At 47.2% G+C, this 18632-nt stretch overlaps 1 protein-coding gene across 1 annotated transcript; it reads right to left on the bottom strand.

The window, feature by feature from the left end:
- Positions 1-3775: 3775 nt before the first annotated feature.
- HOATZ (HOATZ cilia and flagella associated protein) lies at positions 3776-16859 on the bottom strand. The gene is made up of 6 exons (XM_048513102.1): positions 16503-16859; positions 14444-14479; positions 13402-13478; positions 9026-9085; positions 7970-8019; positions 3776-4107 (listed from the first exon to the last, which is right to left on the bottom strand). Exons 1-6 carry the CDS (start codon positions 16753-16755, stop codon positions 4047-4049), a joined length of 537 nt encoding a protein of 178 aa, XP_048369059.1. The 5' UTR covers positions 16756-16859; the 3' UTR covers positions 3776-4046.
- Positions 16860-18632: the final 1773 nt, after the last annotated feature.

Below are 18632 nucleotides of genomic sequence, written 5' to 3'. Positions count from 1 at the left end.
ATCTGTGCCATGCCGGCGCCACCCACTTCTGCCCTCTGAAGCTGGCACTTCAGGGTCCTCTTTAGGGGCAGGCTGAGAACTGAGCAAGCCTGAGCGGACGGACCTCTGAGCTAGTACCAGCTGGCCAGAGTCTGAGGTTGAATCTGGTCCAAGAGAAACCTCGCTCAGAATATTTGATCTCCATGCAAACACGCTACTCTATACCAGATGATGTTCTCAATAGTGGTAGTCAGGGAACAGATCTGCGGGATTGGATCTACCATATGGACGCATTAATAGAGATCGAACCAATCAATCCAAAGTAGCCCCCTATTTTAAATTTTTTAAAAAGGACTGTATTAGATCACCATACTTCAAGAATTTGCCAACTTATCTCTTTCGAATGGCATTTACCAATTTGAGATTCCAGGCCATACCAACGGCGGTGTATAGTACAAGCTGGCGTTGCAGGGGCCATTCAACCCACACCCAGCCCGGAGGCATCCCTGCATGCACACGTGGGCATCTGCTCATGTGGAAATGGGGTTCACTGGAAGAGCCTCTACTTGACATGCGCTGAAGCACTGGGTTTGCCGGCTGGGAATTTGGACCCAAAAAGGTACACAGAGAGGATCATTAAAAATAATTTTTCATTGGGCACAAGGAAAAGAGTAAGTATCTCACCGCATGGGCAAGAGACCATTTTATCTTCAACATCAACACTAATGCAAAGGATTTTTTAAATAGACCGTTACAAACAGGACAGCTCTGCTGATGCTAATACTGGGGAAAGGTCAGCTTCCTTCATTTTAACTCTCCCACTCAGCACAGAAAGAGGGAACTTGTATGAGTTAGGGTCAGCCAGGCTTGGTTTAGAAATAACCCTGGACGGAGAGCAATGGAAGAAATCGTCAGCAATTATATAAGCCCGGCATGTTCTTACAATATGTGGCAATCTCTACGTTTACTGAATACGCTGACTTCCGCTAAAATAGAAGGTGCTATAGAACGAAAACTACATTGTCGAAGGCTTTCACGGCCGGAATCACTGGGGTGCTGTGTGGTTTCCAGGCTGTATGGCCGTGTTCTGGCAGCATTCTCTCAGATCCTCTGAAGATGCCAGCCACAGATGCAGGCGAAGTGTCAGGAGAGAATGCTGCCAGAACATGGCCATACAGCCCGGAAACCACACAGCACCCCAGAAAACTACATTTTTGCTCACTTGAGTTCACTCAGGCCTGTGATTTCAACCTTTTCCTTCAGCAGAAGGTCCCAAGTTCAGTCCCTGGTGTCTCCAGTCAAAGGAATCACGGGACAGGTGATGTTACCTGGAGAGCCGTTGCCAATCAGAGAAGACCATACTGGCCTTGATGGGCCAATAGTCTGATTTTGTATAAGGTAGCTTCATGCATTCAGGTGTGTTTGTGCTGGAATAAATGTTAGGATTTAAGATGCCCAGAAGGTTCCTGTTCCTTTGGTTGCAGCAGATGGGCATAGCTTCTTCCCCGCACTTGATAGACCTAAAATATTTTCCAGGGAAAAAAGAGTTCTCTGCTGAGGTCCAAAGGGGACCCAATTCCCAGGACTAAGCCTGACAGACTGGCCTTCTTTGCAAAGCTGTTGTTAGCGTGCTGGAGGCAGGCCATTTAAGGTTCTTCTCCAGTGACAAGGACCAGGCAGTCAGTGATATGTGCCCGCCTGAGATGCTACAGCTTCATGTGTCCTTGTGTGCACGTAGACATTATCTCCACACCAGAGCCAGCTTTCTGCACACTTGGCTCTTCCGCTGCGCGATGGTTCTTGCTGCCAAGATGGACCCATGCTTTCTGGGCTCACATGAAAGTCTCCTGGGCTACCTTTTGTTGACTTTGGCACACAGAAATGCATGGGGCAGAAAATCTTTCCTTGGTCAATATTTTGTATAAGGTAGCTTCGTGCATTCAGGTGTGCTTGTGCTGGAATAAATGTTAGGATTTAAGATGCCCAGAAGGTTCCTGTTCCTTTGGTTGCAGCAGATGGGCTGTATTCAATATTTGGTCAATATTTCCAGAAGCGGAATGCTGACTTTGCATTTCTCCTGCTTCCTTCCTGAGAGTTGGGAAGACGGACTTCATCTGCTTCCTGGCTTTCCAGCGAGCTTCCGCTCATCAGGGCTTGGAATGTGTTTCTGGACGTTCTGGGCTGGTCCTAATTCCAGGCATAAGACATATCTGGTCCTCATTTTGGGATTTTCCCTTTGGACCGATCCTGCTGCAAACAACTTTTTTCTCCCATCAGTGAGTGATGAGCGTTTGCTCTTAGTAATATTGATGCAGCAAAGAAGATGGATGCTCCATCTTCTGAGCACCTCTTCATGCATGAAGGGTTGCTTGGATGGCTGCTCTCTAATGGCTCCAAAGAGCTAACATTAAAATACCACCGTGCAAGAAGCGTCAGCAATTTTCCAGGCAGCACCCTGAGTTATGAGCCGGGTACAGACTGCCACTCCCCCAATCACAGCTCCATGTGGAAAAAAAAAATCACAGTTCATGCTGGAGAAGCTGACAAGCTAAAATGTTAATTAAAACTTTTGCTGATTTTGACAGGAAATTGGCAGTGGGCGTTGCAAGGCAGACTGGATTTTTTTTTTATAAAGTGTGACACAGAAAATGTTTAAAGTCTAGCATTAACGTAAACCTCGTAATAGATCTTTTTAATAGAACAGAAGCTTTGGCATCAGAGGGAAGAAACTTATGACATTCTTCCTTTTAACTAATCGATCGCCCGGCCCTTTTGACAACAGAGAGACAAAGAACTGTAATCTTGCAAGTGGTCCCCGCAAGGTATGCGCTCAGCCTCTGTGGCTTACTGGTGAATTAGCCATGATGGATCGCTAGAAGGGAAGAATCATACGTATGTATAATGCAGAATTCCTTGAATTTGATGGACAGTTAAGTTCTCTCCTTCAGTTTAATGGAATGTCTGCATATCTGTATGATCCATAATCCCCCCTGCCCACAATTTAAAAAGGACATAGTTGGAGGCAATGCTTTTAAAACCCTCCTCCGAACTCTCAATATCATTTCCTGGCTTCTGAAATCAAGGGTGTGCACTAAGCGTTTGCAAATTCTGCTCAAAACGTTGATGTCAAAAACAAACGGTACACACAATTAGAAGAATTGTAGTGCTGAAAAATATAGTTCAGGAAAACTCACAAGGCTTGTCAGAAACAGCAATGAGTGAAAGTCTGCTCTTAGAAGAATGCCTGCTTTTATACGATTGAATGGAAGGGTATTTTCCTGATCTGGTGGAAAGACGGTTTCTTAAAGACCCATTATTTGAACACATGAGTCTGCCACATGGAATTAGACCCTTGGTCTATCAAGGCCAGACCAGATTGAGAGACAGTAGCAGGTCAAAGGTCACCCAGAGAGCCTCACGGCGGCATACTGATTTGACCCAGAGTCTTCACAGTTTTACTGCTTCATTATTATTTTATTTATTATTTTACTTCATTTGAACCCTGTCTTTCTTTCCAACGGGGAACCAAAGCAGCTTACATTGTGCTCCATTTCACCCTAGCAACAACTGTGTGAGACAGGCTTACATCAACTGAGCATGTGTGATCAACCCAAGATCAACTCAGCAAACTTCCATGGCAGAGTGGGGATTCAAACTTGTGTCTACCAGTCAAACACTCTAACCAGTTTGGCCCTGTTCACTATTTTGGCCAGAGAGGAACACTGCTTCTGGAATCCCTGCTAGTCTTTTCTCCAAATACCACCCGTAACACCACAAATCGATGTGAACAATTAAGTTTTGTATTTCAAAAAGGAGTTTAATTGTATTACTACACACTTTCCTACTATTACTTATTTGACTCCAGGGACCAAGAAACCTGTCATCTGAATCGAAGCAGCCATTAGCTTCTGCTAGAGCACTGTCAATTCTCGCTGTTGAGGGTAAGAGTTTGGCACGGAATTCACAAGGCCTGTATACCTTAAGAGCTAAAGTGTAACTTGACCAGGATTTCTGAGGGGAAGGGGCAAATGGTTTTCTCTTCAAGCTGCCCACTTGGACGCAATTGTTCAAATTAATGCTCTGACACTTTCTTGATCTTCCAAGTCGGATTCTGATATCTTTAACTTGCTGAAAGAGAAGAGGAAACAAATTTAAGGTACAAATCCAGTGGCTGTGAAGCCCCCCCCCCCCCCACTTAACCCCACTGATTTTGGTATGATCAACCAGGAAACAGACTGTGATTATAAATACTAACGTTGCACATATTTAGAGTGCTTTCAGTGTTCAGAGTGTATTCCTTATTCCAGCAATACTTGCAACACCCCTGTGGCCCAGTGAGGTTACCCCATACTCCTGAAGGGAGACTGAGGTCTGGAGAGCACGGCTTCTCCAAGGCCCTTTCCGCACGAGCCAATAAAAGCAGGGGCATTTTGCCAGCCATGTTGATTGGTAGATCACATATAACATCTAGGCCTCCCGTGGGCATGGTGAAGGGAACTGTTGCCGTCTGGATCAGGTGTTTTATATTATATTGTATTTTAAACTGAGTTTTTATTGCTTATTATTATTGTTCACCACCCTGAGCCCTTTGGGGGAGGGCAGTCTAAAAAGTCCAAATAAATAAATAAATAAATACAAATAAAGTGCATTATTCTGCATGTGCAGAAAGGGCCTATGTCGACTGCTATTTGATGGTGCTTTCCATCAGCACCACAGGTGCAGAATATTTCACCCAGAGAGCAATAAAAAACTGAGAAATAACTCCCCGCCCCCCAGCATTACTTCTGTGTGAGTAAATGGCTTGGGGAGGGGGCAGGCAGGAGCCCTTCCTACAAGGGGGGGGGGGGGGGAGAGAACGTCCTGAGTCCATTTAAGTTCTCCTTAATTTTTTTTAAAAATCAGACCCAACTCATTAAAAGCCTCAAACACGTAGTTTGGTCCTGTAATTCAGAACAAAACTGGATGTGATCACAAGAGAGCTGCTATTTCCCAAAAAATAAAACAGCCCCCAAAAATGAATCCTTTGAATACCAGGGGGGTGGGGCGGGGAAACCAGGGATTCTAGAAAGACTTGCACAGGAATGTTCAAACTGTGCCCCCACCAGATGTTCATGGGCTATGATTCCCATATGCTTCACCAATTGACCGTACTGAGTGGGGCTGATGGGAATCATAGTCCATGAACATCTGGAGGGTCACAGTTGAGACACACCTGCCAGAGATTCGGGGCGGCAGAATATTGTACAGATCTGAAAGAGCTCAGTGGTCACGCAAGACAGATAATTAGAGCTAGGGAATTTTTGTACAAACAGGCCCACAGGTGACCAACACTCTGAACACACAGCATGTCACGGCCCCAATCCATATTGCTGGGAAGGAAGTCATCATTCTGTGGCCTGAAGTCACGGAGAACGCGATCCTGCTGGGTTCCTTACTGCTGAGTTCGAGCCCCGTGGAGCTGAAGGCCATTTCCATGGGTGGCGCAGGGAAGGGGAAGAGCTTGGCAGGAAATGAACTGTTCAGTCTTTGCTATATTTAGCCTAGGGATGGGGCATGACCTGCCAGCCAGCCAGACAAGAAGAGACAAAGAGGACGGCGCCACCAGCACATGGGTCATAAAAAAACATGGTCATGGAAGACAAAATCCAGGTCCCCCTTGACATGAAAGGGACTAGAAACTTCCTTTTTAAAAAAAAGCTGGCAATTCAGAGATCCTGATACATAGATTGTTATAACAATATTAAATTTCTGATTTAACTCCTCCCTCCAAAAAACACATGTAGTGTTTGGGGTGTGTGTGTGTTTGCTAACGAACAGGGGCAGGAAAAATCAAGGCAATTACTAAACCTCACCCCGTTTAGGTTGCCAACTTCCAGGTGTGGGGGTGGGGGGTGGAGACCTCCCAAAATCATACCTGATCTCCAGATGAGAGAGATTGGTTCCCAAGGAAAAAAATGACTGATTTGAAGGGTGGACTCTGTGGTATTCTACCCTGCTAAGAGAGCCAGCATGGGGTAATAGTTAAGAGCAGGTGCACTCTAATCTAGAGAACCGGGTTTGATTCCCCACTCTGCCACTTGAACTGTGGAGGCTGATCTGGTGAACCAGATTAGCTTGTGCACTCCAACATATGTCTTGGGCTAGTCACAGTTCTTTGGAGCTCTTTCATACCCACCCACCTCACAGGGTGTTTGCGGGGGGGGGGGGGGGGGGAGATTGTCAGCCGCTTTGAGTCTCCTTATGGGAAAGAGGGGGATACAAAACCAAACTCTTCTTCTTCTTCTAAGGTCCCTCCCCTCCCCAGGCCCCACCCCCAAATCTCCATGAAAATGAAGAGGATGTACCCCTGGAGTTATCTTTTCATTTTGGCACCAATGGCTGGTATCCTGGCTAGACTCTTCTTCCACAAGCAGGCTGGACACACTGACGAGAATTTCACAATGTGTTCCCAGCCCCTCATCTGGGAAATTGCTACTTTGCTAAGGAATAGATCTCTTGACCCCCATCTGGTTTTAAATACTGAGATGGAGGATGTGCTAGGGAAACAGGAAAGAGCCCTCCCGCCCCACTTCCCAATATCATCACACCTGGGGCAAATCACCTGAATGGAAACTAGAATTCTGTCACAGGGCTTCTCAGAAGCAGGAAATCACAAAGAGGGGGGAAATCTACAACCATCCCACTGACATGGATCAGGTTGCCCAAGGGGGAGCCTTCAAGCGATTGTGCATAAATAGACGTGCCTAGAAATTTCCATATGCTAACGGAGAGCGGAATTTATGCCAACATTTTAAAAACGGCTTTTAATAATGTAGCAAGCTAGGTCAGACTTCTGCTTCCTCGTGGGTCATAAGTTGTCACGGCTAAGAAAAATGCTGTCAATTAACACATTAAAAAAGAGAAGAAATTGCTGAGTTAAGGGAGAGTGAGATATCAGGTCAGCATTTTCAGAAAGTAAAGGAAAGGTAAGGAATTTAAAGCCTACTGACAGACATTGGACGCCCAACTGCTAAGAATTTGTGTACCTGTTTTACCACATCTGCAGCACAGGAACAAATAATGAAAGTGTTTCCTTTTGCTAAAAAGCTGTCGACTCTCTTGCACCTCTTAAAAACAAGAGCCGATGTTTTTGCTGCAAGATCAGGATGATAAGCGTCAAGCTGTGTTTTGTGTTCTACAGAAAACTATTCACAAGAGAAACGAAGACACCACCGTTGATGTTCGACAGATACAGAGTGCCGATATCGCCCTGTTTTGCTAGTGTTTGAAATTAACAGCAGCGAGACCTTCAGTTTAGGCTGTTGCCCAGGCTGCCGATCAGAATAATCTTTGCTACTTGTCCCATATCAGCCAAGACAGGATGTTTTTACAGATGCACCATCGCACAAAAAAAAGGAAGAAAGAAAAAGAACAGGGTGTGTGCTTCACTCCAGAGGCTGCACTTGCCAGTCAGACAGGAAACTGCTCCAAACTCACAAGTTGGGTTGGAGGCCAACTCTGACCCCTCGTGGTTGGCAGCAAGCCACAGACATGGCCGCCCCTCTCCGTTCACCCAGAATGTGAAACTGTGAACTAGCTTACTGAAATTATTGACACGGGGACTGCAGTGGAAGCTCTATGAATTGCTGGAAATTTTACCGTAAAATCAAAACTTCTTACTATAGAATTTCCAGAGATTCCTAGAGCTCTCACTTCCAGGTAGCTCTAGGAAGAACCAGGAGCTCTAGGGTTGAAACTTCCTAGAAGTTAATGTGGCTTGTTTCATTTTTCTCCCCAGGATGACAATGTTCTCCCCCTTCCCCGATCTGGTCACAGTAAACACAACAGTAAATGCAGCTCACCCAAACCCAAACCTCTGGCCATTCCATCTTTAACTTCCAGCAGTCTGGAATGCACCACAGTGATCCACGTGCAAGGAAACTCCAGAAAGCTAAGCTTACATGAGGGTTGAAACAAGGAATAAAGCTGCCAGAGGGGTGAGACCCATTACCTTTCTTCCGTTTTGGTCTTTGGTCTGTGTGGACGAGAAATCGCTTCTTTCTGAGAAATAAAGGAATAGGCTGCTTTAAGAACTTGCATGCACCCAGGGAGAACAGCCTGCAGGAGAAGAGCTAGGTTCTAGGCCAGGAGAACCTCAGAGGCACACAAGACCTTCAGGGGATCAGCTTTCCAAATCTAATGCTCCTCAAGGAGCTGAACGTGTTGTGGGCCTCTAAAGTGTCCCTGGCCTCAAATGTAGCACCCTCACACTGCAGAGTCTTGTCTTGTCTGCGGCTTCCAAGCTGACCTCTTTTGCTCGACCCCACCAACACTGTGCTGGGATCCAAGGAATGTGGTTTTGCCTCCTGCGTCTATGCATTTTAAACCCTACTCGACTGCCTTTCTAGAAATGTAGGACTATTGTCAAGTGTCTTGAACAGCTACAGGAATAAACTGGAAACAGGATAGCAAGTTGGAATAAAAACAATGCAGCCAGTAAAAGAAAACTGAATAAAAATGAACACAAAAAGCTCCCCCCACCCCCCTGCAGCATAGTTGGTTGGAAGGGGTAGTTAGAGTGACAGACCAGGATGTGGGTGACCCAGGTTCGAATCTCCACTCTGCCACGGAAACTCACTGAGTGACCATGGGCCAGTTGCTCTCTCACAGCCTAACCACAGGGTGGTTGTGAGGATGAAATGGAGGAAAGGAAAAGGATGTTAGCCATTATGGGGAGAAAGGAAGGTTTAAATAAATAAATAAATAGACACTTAAAGACAGCAGACTGGGAGCACTGTCACCTGGCATTGGAAAAACAGGTGCCAGGTGGACGGCCCTAATTGGGGGAGACGCATCAGGTACAGCCCCCTACCCAACTTGTACACATCTCGGATGATGATCTCAGCTGATGGGCTTATCCATAGGGGAGAAAGATGTACTTTCCTGACCCCGTCTGTAACACCAGGTAGGGTCCAGTTCTTGTGATCTGTGGCACCTCTCACCCCCCGTCAGAAGACCTCCCTCAAGACAAGGTGTACATCAGGAAGATAGGAGCCCTCCATCTCACCATGATCCTCTCTTCCCTTTGTTTCTTCAGCAAAGCGATGATTTCTTTTCTCCGCTTAGCCTGCAAAAAACAGCGAGCCACAGTGAAGCGCAGGGAAAGGCAGCAGGGACACTTTCGCACAAACGTGCAGCCAATAAAGCAGTTGGGATGCGCCCATGCTCTGCTCACTCTACCACACGTGTCAATCTCTGGGCAGAGTGACTGCAGCTGACCCCTCCCCCCTTTCCACCATGTTCTCATGCTCAACCAGCCCACCATTTAAAGAACATCCGGTGTAACACAACTAAGACAAGGAGCTGTAGATTAGGGAGACTCCTGTTCGAATCCCTCTTTTGCTGGGAAGTCACACGATGACCTTGGTCAAGTCTCTCTGCTTCAGAACCTAATAATAGAGGGCGGCTGTTAGGAACGCGCAATAATGCACATGTAGTGTTTTGAACATTCTGGCACTGCACCATATTTATCAATTTCATATTTATTTCAACCAGGGGTTGCTAACATGGTGACCTCGGGTGCCATGGTGCTCACTGATACTTAGCCAGTATGGTGTAGTGGTTAAGAGTAGGTGCATTCTAATCCGAATAACTGGGTTTGATTCCCCGCTCTGCCACTTGAGCTGTGGAGGCTTATCTGGTGAACCAGATTAGCTTGTGCACTCCAACATATATCAGCTGGGAGACCTTGGGCTAGTCACAGCTCCAAGGAGCTCTCTCAGCCCCACCCACCTCACAGGGTATTTGCTGTACAGGGGGGGAAGGAAAAGGAGATTGTAAGCCCCTTTGAGTCTCCTTGCAGGAGAGAAAGGGGGGGGATATACATCCAAACTCTTCTTCTTCTTTCTTGGTGCCTGGGAAGTGATTTTAGAAATGGGGTGGGGTCAAGTGGGGCTGCCTAGCAGGGCTTCTGATTGGCCACTGGAGAGCTGGTTGGCTGTGCAGACTAAAATAACACGGTTTCGTCAGAGATTGCCGCCACGTTGTTGGTTTTGTTCTCTATGGTACAGCTTTTTCTTGTCAGACCTCATCAGTTTGGAAGGGAGATTATCAGGGAAGGCTGCAGAGGAAGGCGATGGCAAACCACCTCTGCTTCTCGCTTGCACTGAAAAGTGGGGCCGCCATAACTCAGCTGACGGCACTCTACACACCCACCTGTGTCCGTTGGCTTCCTTTGTCTGTGTGTATATGTGTGTGGCTGTGCCTCCCTCAACGGCCATTTTGTGGTTGTGCCCACCACTGCGTCACAATGTCAAAGGTCACCAGGGGCTGAAAAAGGTTGGTGGACCTGAAGTAAACTATTTATAAGCCCTCTAGTCTTCTAACCAAGTCAGGAGAGCATCAGTGTAGCTGAACACGAGCCTTGCAAGCAACCCACCCTGACAGCCATATTGGACATTAGGGCAGCTGCGGGTCCAGCTGAAGCTGATGCCCTTTTAGAGGAGAGTGTAGCAGTTTTAGAACCAGCTCCGTTCTCCTCTAAAATGGTGCCGGCAGCTATGGGTTTAAAGGATAGCTTGGCTATGATGTCTCAATTCTCTACAAAGCAAGAACAAAAATTTCTCTGGGCAAAATGGAATCCTGAAGTGCAGCTGCTTCCTATAAAGTTGCACTTCTTGGGATTTATACTGGCATGACAGCTCTCCCCGTTCGGTTTCAAGAGAAGAAACACTCACAATGAGCTAGACCTTTGCCTTTTTTTTTTATTTCTGGGAGTTACTCGGAAAGAATAGCTTGGAAAACTCTCAAGCACAAGAAAAAGGGAAATGGATTTATTCTCGTGATGCTGTGTCAGCAAAACCAAGTTTCATACGCCAGAAACAAAATGGGCTCTAGAGACATTCCCATCCTTACATGGAACATGATATCAACAGGGAATTAAGAACCTCTCTCTTCTCATTATTCTTTTCCAAGCTTTTCTTAGGGCCTGCAAGATACAGATATTGCGTATGTTTACATCTCTCTCTCTCTCTGTGTGTAAGAAATTTACACAGTGCCATGTAGAAGGCTTAGAGGGAAGGTAGCTCAGTATAGCCTGATTTTATTGGATCTTAGAAACTAAGCAAGATCGGTACTTGGATGGGAGACCACCAAGGAAGGCAATGGCAAACCACCTCTGCTTCTCACTTGCCTTGAAAGCTTCTTGCTGGGGTCGCCATAGGTCAGCTGCGACTTCATGGGACTTTATGTCCACACACACACACACGTGGAAAGGCAGGAATTACAATATATCTCTGTCAGAACTGTGAGGTATGTTTGCTTAATATACCACGGAATCCTGCAAAATGAGTTTCTCGCTGAAACGAACCAGGCTTGCAGAATTGACTGGACTCTGAAAGAAGGTGCACCAGGTCGATCTTGTCCCTGTTGCAGAATTATTTAACACAGAATAACCAGCGAGCAGGGGCCTCTTCTCCCAGTAATTTCATTTCCACGAGATAGCTCTAATGGATGGTACAGGATTAAATCCATTATACTGTTATTAATTGCAGTGAGGAAGAGTGCTGGCTTGCAAGAAACAGCTGCAAACCTCAGCACTTCTGAGCTCCTCCTAAAGACTTCTTGAAGCTGGCTCCTTTCCCAGGCACGAGACATAAAGCTTTTCATTTTGAATAAAAGAGAAAAAAGAATCTAAAATTTCCCCAAACTTAGGAAATGCCCTCTAATTATAGACTGGCAATTAGCACAGTATCAGAGCTTCACTTGATTTAACTAGAGAGCCCCACTTCCTTCTTCCCTATTAATCAACTTAATAATGCATGAATTCGGCTTCTTTAGACGCTCAACTTTTATTTGAAAAAGAAACAGATACAACAGAACCTAGTTTCCTGCCCTCATGGTTCCAAAAATACCTTTGGAAAGATGGCTTGCTTAAAGGGGATTTAGCGCCTAACATTTCACCCGCATCTGTGGCTGGCATCTTCAGAGACATGTCAGGGTAAGTTGTGCTTCTCTCCACAGCACAGTGTGGAGTGATTTCTCTCCTGGGCACAGTGGAGAGCATCTCTCTCTGTGGCACAAATCGCTCCACACCACGCCATGGAGAGAAACACATCTTGCCATGATGGGCCTCTGAAGATGCCAGCCACTGATGTGGGTAAAACATTAGGAGCTAAAACCACCAGACTGCAGCCACACAGCCCGGAAAAACCACAACAGCCAGTTGATTCCCGCCATGAAAGTCTTCGGTAATATGCTTGTTGAAAGATCGGATAACTGATTAACTGAGAGGTAACTGATTAAAATTTTCAGGGGTTGCAAATTGGGTTTCAATGTCTTAGCATTTCCTATGATTGACAGGGAGGGTACAGCCCAGTATCCCAAACTGCAGCACCCATATCGCTAGACTGTGACGGCTTGGCTACCACAATATTTTTCTGGAGAATGAGTGAGCTCCTAAGAATATGAAGGGGGCCTCCTGGATCTATACAATTCAAGCATTTGCTTCCTTATAATTCAGAAACACCACTGAGGTAGAAATGTCAAAGCATTTGCTCTTTTCAAATTGATATTTCCAAGTCTGGAATCTCCTCCTCTCTTAGATTTACAAGGCAATTCAATAATCTCCATTCCCTTCCTGAAACAGATAATCAGACAGAAAGCATTCTAGGGCAGGGATATTGAAAAGCAGGCTACATTTCCGAGCTTGCAATGATCTCTGCAAACTCTCTACAATACAGAAAGGGCTGCTTCTTTCTCATATATGTAGGTGCTGAGGTTGAATGGCTGAAAGCGAATACATTGAAACTAAACCTAGACAACACAGAAGGGATGCTGGCTGGGAGACCCTGCTTTCCCCACTTTCGATGGGGTTCAACTAGGACTTGCTGACTCAGCCTTGGGAGTATACTGGATCCAGCATCAGTGCTGAAGAAGAGAAGTAATATGTCTGCAAAAAAATGCTTTCTTCCAACTCAGCTGAGCCTTCAAGACGGCCCCTGACTTTGACGGACTCAATCTGGAAATCTGATCTATGCCATGGTAACAATGAGACTAGATTACTGTAATGGTAGCCCCTTGATGTTACTTTGGAAACTCTAGTTAGTCAAAATGGTGTAGCTAGGCTAGGGTGAAATATGTATCATCATTCCCGTTTGGTAGTCACTCCATTGGCTGTTCATCAATTACTGGGCTTCATTCAAGGTACTGACAATCCCAGTGGAGGGGGTTGACGTTACAAAAGGGTGCACTGATTTCTTTACAAAGAAAAGTGAAAGTGAGATCCCTCTTTGAAAAGAGAAAAAAGAGAATAAGAGGAATCAGCAGCCATATTTAAAGTTGATTTCAGAAGAAGAAATTATCTTCCCCCTCCCAGCGCTATAAAAAACCCAGGAAAAAACTTCATTTGGTAGGGGATAAAAGCCCCCACTCAGCAAATCTCACCTTCTGAAGGTACTGTGCTTTCTCTCCGACCACACTCTCCACTTCAGGATTTCCCTGGGTTTCTGCTTCTATCTTTCCTTAAGAAAAAGAAAGACAAGTCACCAAAAGAAAGTATTTTACTGACTAATTCAAGAATCGTTCAGACTAGCAGTCTTGAATGTCTGAAAAAGTTAGACTTAGGATATACTGAAGTAGTTTAAGTACATGAAGTTGGTGATGGATCCAAAGCTGGCTGAAAGACAGGGCAGGAAGAGGCACTTCTAGAAAGAACCAACTTGGTTTGCGCAGACCACTGAATGCAGCCACAGATGAAGGCAACAGGTTAGGAGAAAATGCTACTGGAACACGGCCATACAACCTGGAAAACCCACAACATCCTAGTGATTCCAGCCATGAAAGCCTTCAACAATACACTGAACATTAATATTGTTCATTATTATTAGTAAAACACATGCTGAATATGCATTTTCCACTAACAAATAGTTACAGTTATAGTATTTATTTATTTGATAGCAAGTCTCAACATACATAGATTAGTATGGGGGGGCCTTTTATTTGAGGCCCCCAGGAAACTGCCCAGCATGCCCATGCGTTAAGATGGCCCTGCCAGTGTGGTGTAGTGGTTAAGAGCAGCTGACTCTAATCTGATGAACCATGTTTGATTCCCCACTCCTCCACATGAAGCCTGCTGGCTGATCTTGGGCCAGTCAGTTCTCCCAGAACTTTATCAACCCCACCTACCTCACCAGGTGTCTCTTGTGGGGAAGGGAATGTGATTGTAAAAGCAGGAAATAAAAAACAACTCTTCTTCCACTTGCAAGGAGTTGATTTTGACATAAAGGTAATACTAAAAATATGACCAGGCTGACCGAGAGCCTGAACCAACCCAGTCTGTTCTACTATCTCAGGACTCTACCACTTCATGTTGCTGTAATCAAAGACTGGTCCTTACTGGGCAATGTGCCTTCAATCCCACAGTAATAGTTTTCACCAGGGTCTGAATCTGCATCAGTATTTTGCTAAAAGGAAGCCCAATACTTACTACTAGTTGATGAAGGTTGGGCAAGAGAACTTCTGTCTGCAAAGAAACACAAGAAAGAAAATCATAGGCACTTAAAGACATCCCAAAGGAGAAGTGTTTTCTTCCAATTCCCACTTTTGTTCCTTAACCAGAAGCGATTCTGCACCACCCATGGCTAAATTGTCCAGCATGGGACCAGAACCCAGACTTCACCTCTTAAGCTGCATACAGAAAATATGAGGCATGAGAGTGCTTGGAACCCTTACTAAAGATGTGTGCAAACCCCACCTGAGATAACCACCTATCCGAGAACAAGCAACACAGTTTGGAGGTGGATCCCTTTCAGTTTAATTAGAACAGGGCAGCCCCCCCCCAGCCCAAGAAATTAGGGGTTCAGACCTCCAGATACTGATATTCCTTTTCATTTTTGGTCTGACTTGATACATTTGGAGAAGGGAGGTGGGTGGGCGGGTCTAGAAGGTTTTAGTGGGAACTATTGTTTTATTATTTCCTATTTATTTTAAAGTTATTGGGGTAACTTTATCTACTGTTGAAGATTGACACGGAAAAGGGAGAGGTGCTTAAGCTTGAATATTTTGTAAATGTTAACTATTTATTGTTCTGATTTAAATTATTTACATTGTTAATTGTAATATTGACAGACTGTGTTGATTTATAGATTGTATTGATTATTGTATTGCATATTGATTGTATATGTTGACTAAGTGATTGTATATGTTGACTAAGTGATTGTATATGTTGACTAAGTGTAAGCCTCCCTGAGCGTAGCCTTTGGCTGGGGTAGAGTGGAATATAAATGTATTTTTAATGTATTGTTTTAGGCTTAATGCCACTATAAGCCACCCTGAGCCCTTTGGGGGTAGGGTGGGGGTATAAATATAAAAACGAATGAATGAACGAACGAACGAACGAACACCCTGAAGCTACCTTACACTAAATCTGATCATGGATTGATCAAGGTCAGTATTGTCTGCTCAGACTGGCAGGGGTTCTCCAGGGGCAAGATGTCCTTTGTATCACTGACTGCAGGCCAAAGAGATGCTCAACCATGACTCCTCAAAGGGGGCTTCCAGGGTGTCCCACATGAACACACCAGCTGACTCCTGCAAAATGGGGGTGTGGGGAAGACCAGAGCGGGAGAAGGCTGTGGAACGGCTCCCCAAAGGTTCTGGCCCAAAACAGGAAGGTGGATCAATCTGAAGGTCCCAAAGCGGACCCACAAGGAAGAAATGAGGATTACATTGAAGGGGGGTGGGATCAGGGTTGACACGGGAAAAGTGGGGGGGAAGGTATCATGAGATTTGGTGCAGGGTCCCCACTAAGACACCCCCTGCCCCATCTCCCTAGGTCCAGTATGAAGCCGCTCTCCCAGACTCCACTGCAATGCGGGGATCACACTCCTGCCCTTCCAGGCAGGGTTGCCGTAGATCAGGGGTCTGCAACCTGCGGCTCCAGAGCCGCATGCGGCTCTTTCAGCCTTATACTGCGGCTTTGCATGGCCTGGAGATCGGAGGGTAGCGTGGGCGTGTCCCTCCAGCCTTCCAGAGCAGCGCTAGAAGGAAAGGTGAGTGGAGGGGCCAAACTGGAGGTGGATGTGGAGCCACCTCTCCGGCTCGGTCGATCTTCGGGGCCATGGAAAATAGGTCCAAATGGCTCTTTGGGTGGTAAAGGTTGCTGACCCCTGCCATAGATAGAATAATCTTTGCAAAGCTCTTTTTGCTGCCAGAAAGGGGACATCTTTCTAGGATGGGCAACACTAAGCCCGTCTGGGAATGCCACGATTTGAAAGTCCTTCCCAGCCTAATGCTTGAGGCATGATGGGGACCGAGCAGGTTGAAGTTACCCTGCAGTCCAGTGAGACAGGCGCTCTGCACTTGCTCAGGGGCACTGCCACCTATTAACAGATCCTGCTTTGTGCTTTTGGCATTGGAAAGAGGCCCTCTGCACTCTCTCAGGGGCATGGAGCGCCGCCCATTGCACGGTCCTTCGTGCCCCTCGGAAGCGGTGGAGGCCACGAAGGCGCTCTGCACACGTTCAGGGGCCCACTGCCCGCCCTCACCGTCGGCCAAGAGGGAGCGGCGGCGCCCGTTGGCGCTGGAGAGCTTCCTGTGGCCGGGGGTGAGCGAGCCCCGAGGCGGGCCCAGGCAGGACTCGAGGGGCGGCTGGAGGGTGACCGAGTTCCAGAAGGCCTGGGCCAGCGCCACGTCCGTCCCGCCGCAGCCCGCGAACACCAGCCCCGGCCCTGCCGCGGCCCACGCACCGCTCGCCTCGGCCTGCAGCCGCGCCGAAGGCACCCGAGGCGCAGGCTCCATGGCGGCGGCCGCCCCGCCCTATAGGCCCAACCGCCCGGCCGCCCTAGGCCCAACCACGCCGCGGCGCCGCCGTCGCCATGGAGACCAGCCCGCTGCTCCCGGGGCCGAGGCGGCCGGGCCAGTGGGGTGACTCCGGATCCAGACTCGTGACTCCGGATCCAGACTGCCTTCTACTCCGCATTCAGAGCCGCCCAACGCGATGCCCGTACTAGCGGGATCTCGGGGCTCTTGAGCGGAGCAGCGCTGGTTGGAGGCGCACAACGTTTGCTCGGCTGGAACTGGGGATCGTATTTAATGAATGCATATTAAGGCTTTAGCTTCTGTAACTTTTATACGAGTGAACCACGTTTGGGGTCCACCTGGGCCCCCCAAAGTTGATGCAATTCCTTGTTTAAACGTAATCCAGGGTCAGTGTACAATGCAGGGTCAGTTGACTTGACGAGGTGTAGGGTTGCCACATCTGGGATGGGAAATTCCTGGAGACTTGGGGGTCAAGCTTGGAGGAAATGGGAATTTTTAAATGTTATGTACTGACTGTATATTGTGTAATGGTTAGGTTGACCGCCCGAGCCCATCAGGCAGAGATGGCAAACCTTTTTGAGACCGAGTGCCCAAATTGCAACCCAAACCTCACTTATTTATCGCAAAGTGCCAACCCAGCAATTTAACCTGTATGCTGAGGTTTTAGTTTAGAAAAAAACTGGTTGGCTCCCTCTTCCTCCGACCCACCCACTCAAGCAGGGGCCAGCCTGCTCTAGCCTCCAGTAAGTCTTGCATGCACCGCTCTGTGCCTCTCTAGCATCTCTGCCTCCTCTGCGCCCCCCCCCCCTTGGGTAGCAGCCACCAGGCCCGCCAGCCGTGTCCTCCCTGCTCACCACAGTACACGCATGCCGTGCTCAGTGGCCCAGGCCAGCTTAGGTGTGTGTGTGGGGGCCCCCATATATCGAACTCTGTGTGTGCATGCCCACAGAGAGGGCTCCGAGTGCCACCTCTGGCGCCCGTGCCATAGGTTCGCCATCACTGCCATAAGGGGAGAGGTGGTATACAAACTTAATAAAGGAAACGAAGGAGCTCAGCGTAGTATAAAGCCATAGAGGTTGTCTTCCAAAGCAGCCAAGTTCTCCAGGGAAACTGATGCCTCACCAAAAGATCCGTTATCATTCTCCGAGATCTCCAGCCACCCCCTGGCAGTTGGCAACCCAACTGGGGAATTACTTCTGTTACTGCTGGAGTCTTGGGCCATTTATGCATGCACCACTTACCCCGCTGCTTTTTGCTTCGCTGTGGGGTTTTCCCGTGTTTTTTTGTTTGCACCTGGGATTTTCCTGCTGTGAAGAATCTCTAGGTGAGCCGATCTACCCTTTTGCCTGCCTGCCGCTTCCTTGTTCTTTCCATTTGGGGAGGGTGCCTGCCACCTTTGTTTTTGTGTTTGGGTTGACACCTTTGGTCTAGTGTTACTTTGCTAGACCTGCTGTATAACACACTGTCTGAAGTAGCCATTTTATGAAGAGAAACTGCTCTCTACCATCTGGAGATCAGGTGTAATTTTAGGATAACTGCAGTCCGCACCTGGAATTTGAAAGCCTAGTAGGGTGGCAGGCAAGGAAAGATCAAGAGACTTGGGTGCTGTGTGGTTTCCTGGCTGTATGGCCGTGTTCTAGCAGCATTCTCTCCTGACGTTTCGCCTGCATCTGTGGCTGGCATCTTCAGAGGATCCTCTGAAGATGCCAGCCACCTCTATCGAAGGCATACTATGATGTTCTTCCACAGCCTAACTATTCCGACCCGATGAAAGCCGATAATCATCCAAAGAGACTTATTGCTCAGTCTAGGACAAGAAACATGGACCTGAATCTTGTTCCTTTGCTGCAAACCAA

Source organism: Sphaerodactylus townsendi, linkage group LG12 (assembly GCF_021028975.2).
Source record: "Sphaerodactylus townsendi isolate TG3544 linkage group LG12, MPM_Stown_v2.3, whole genome shotgun sequence".
NCBI classification, from domain to species: domain Eukaryota; kingdom Metazoa; phylum Chordata; class Lepidosauria; order Squamata; family Sphaerodactylidae; genus Sphaerodactylus; species Sphaerodactylus townsendi.
Note: the sequence above shows the minus strand (reverse complement) of the source record. Positions and strands in the feature narration are given on the sequence as shown.

What these genes read in the sequence shown, in the direction of transcription:
- HOATZ (XM_048513102.1), bottom strand. Translation starts at nt 16,755, where the DNA reads ATGGAGCCTGCGCCTCGGGTGCCTTCGGCGCGGCTGCAGGCCGAGGCG. An exon ending in AAGCACAGTACCTTCAGAAG is followed by an intron (nt 9,086 to 13,401) that starts GTGAGATTTGCT and finishes TGTTTTTTGCAG; the next exon opens with GCTAAGCGGAGAAAAGAAAT. An exon ending in AAAGGGAAGAGAGGATCATG is followed by an intron (nt 8,020 to 9,025) that starts GTGAGATGGAGG and finishes TTTATTTCTCAG; the next exon opens with AAAGAAGCGATTTCTCGTCC.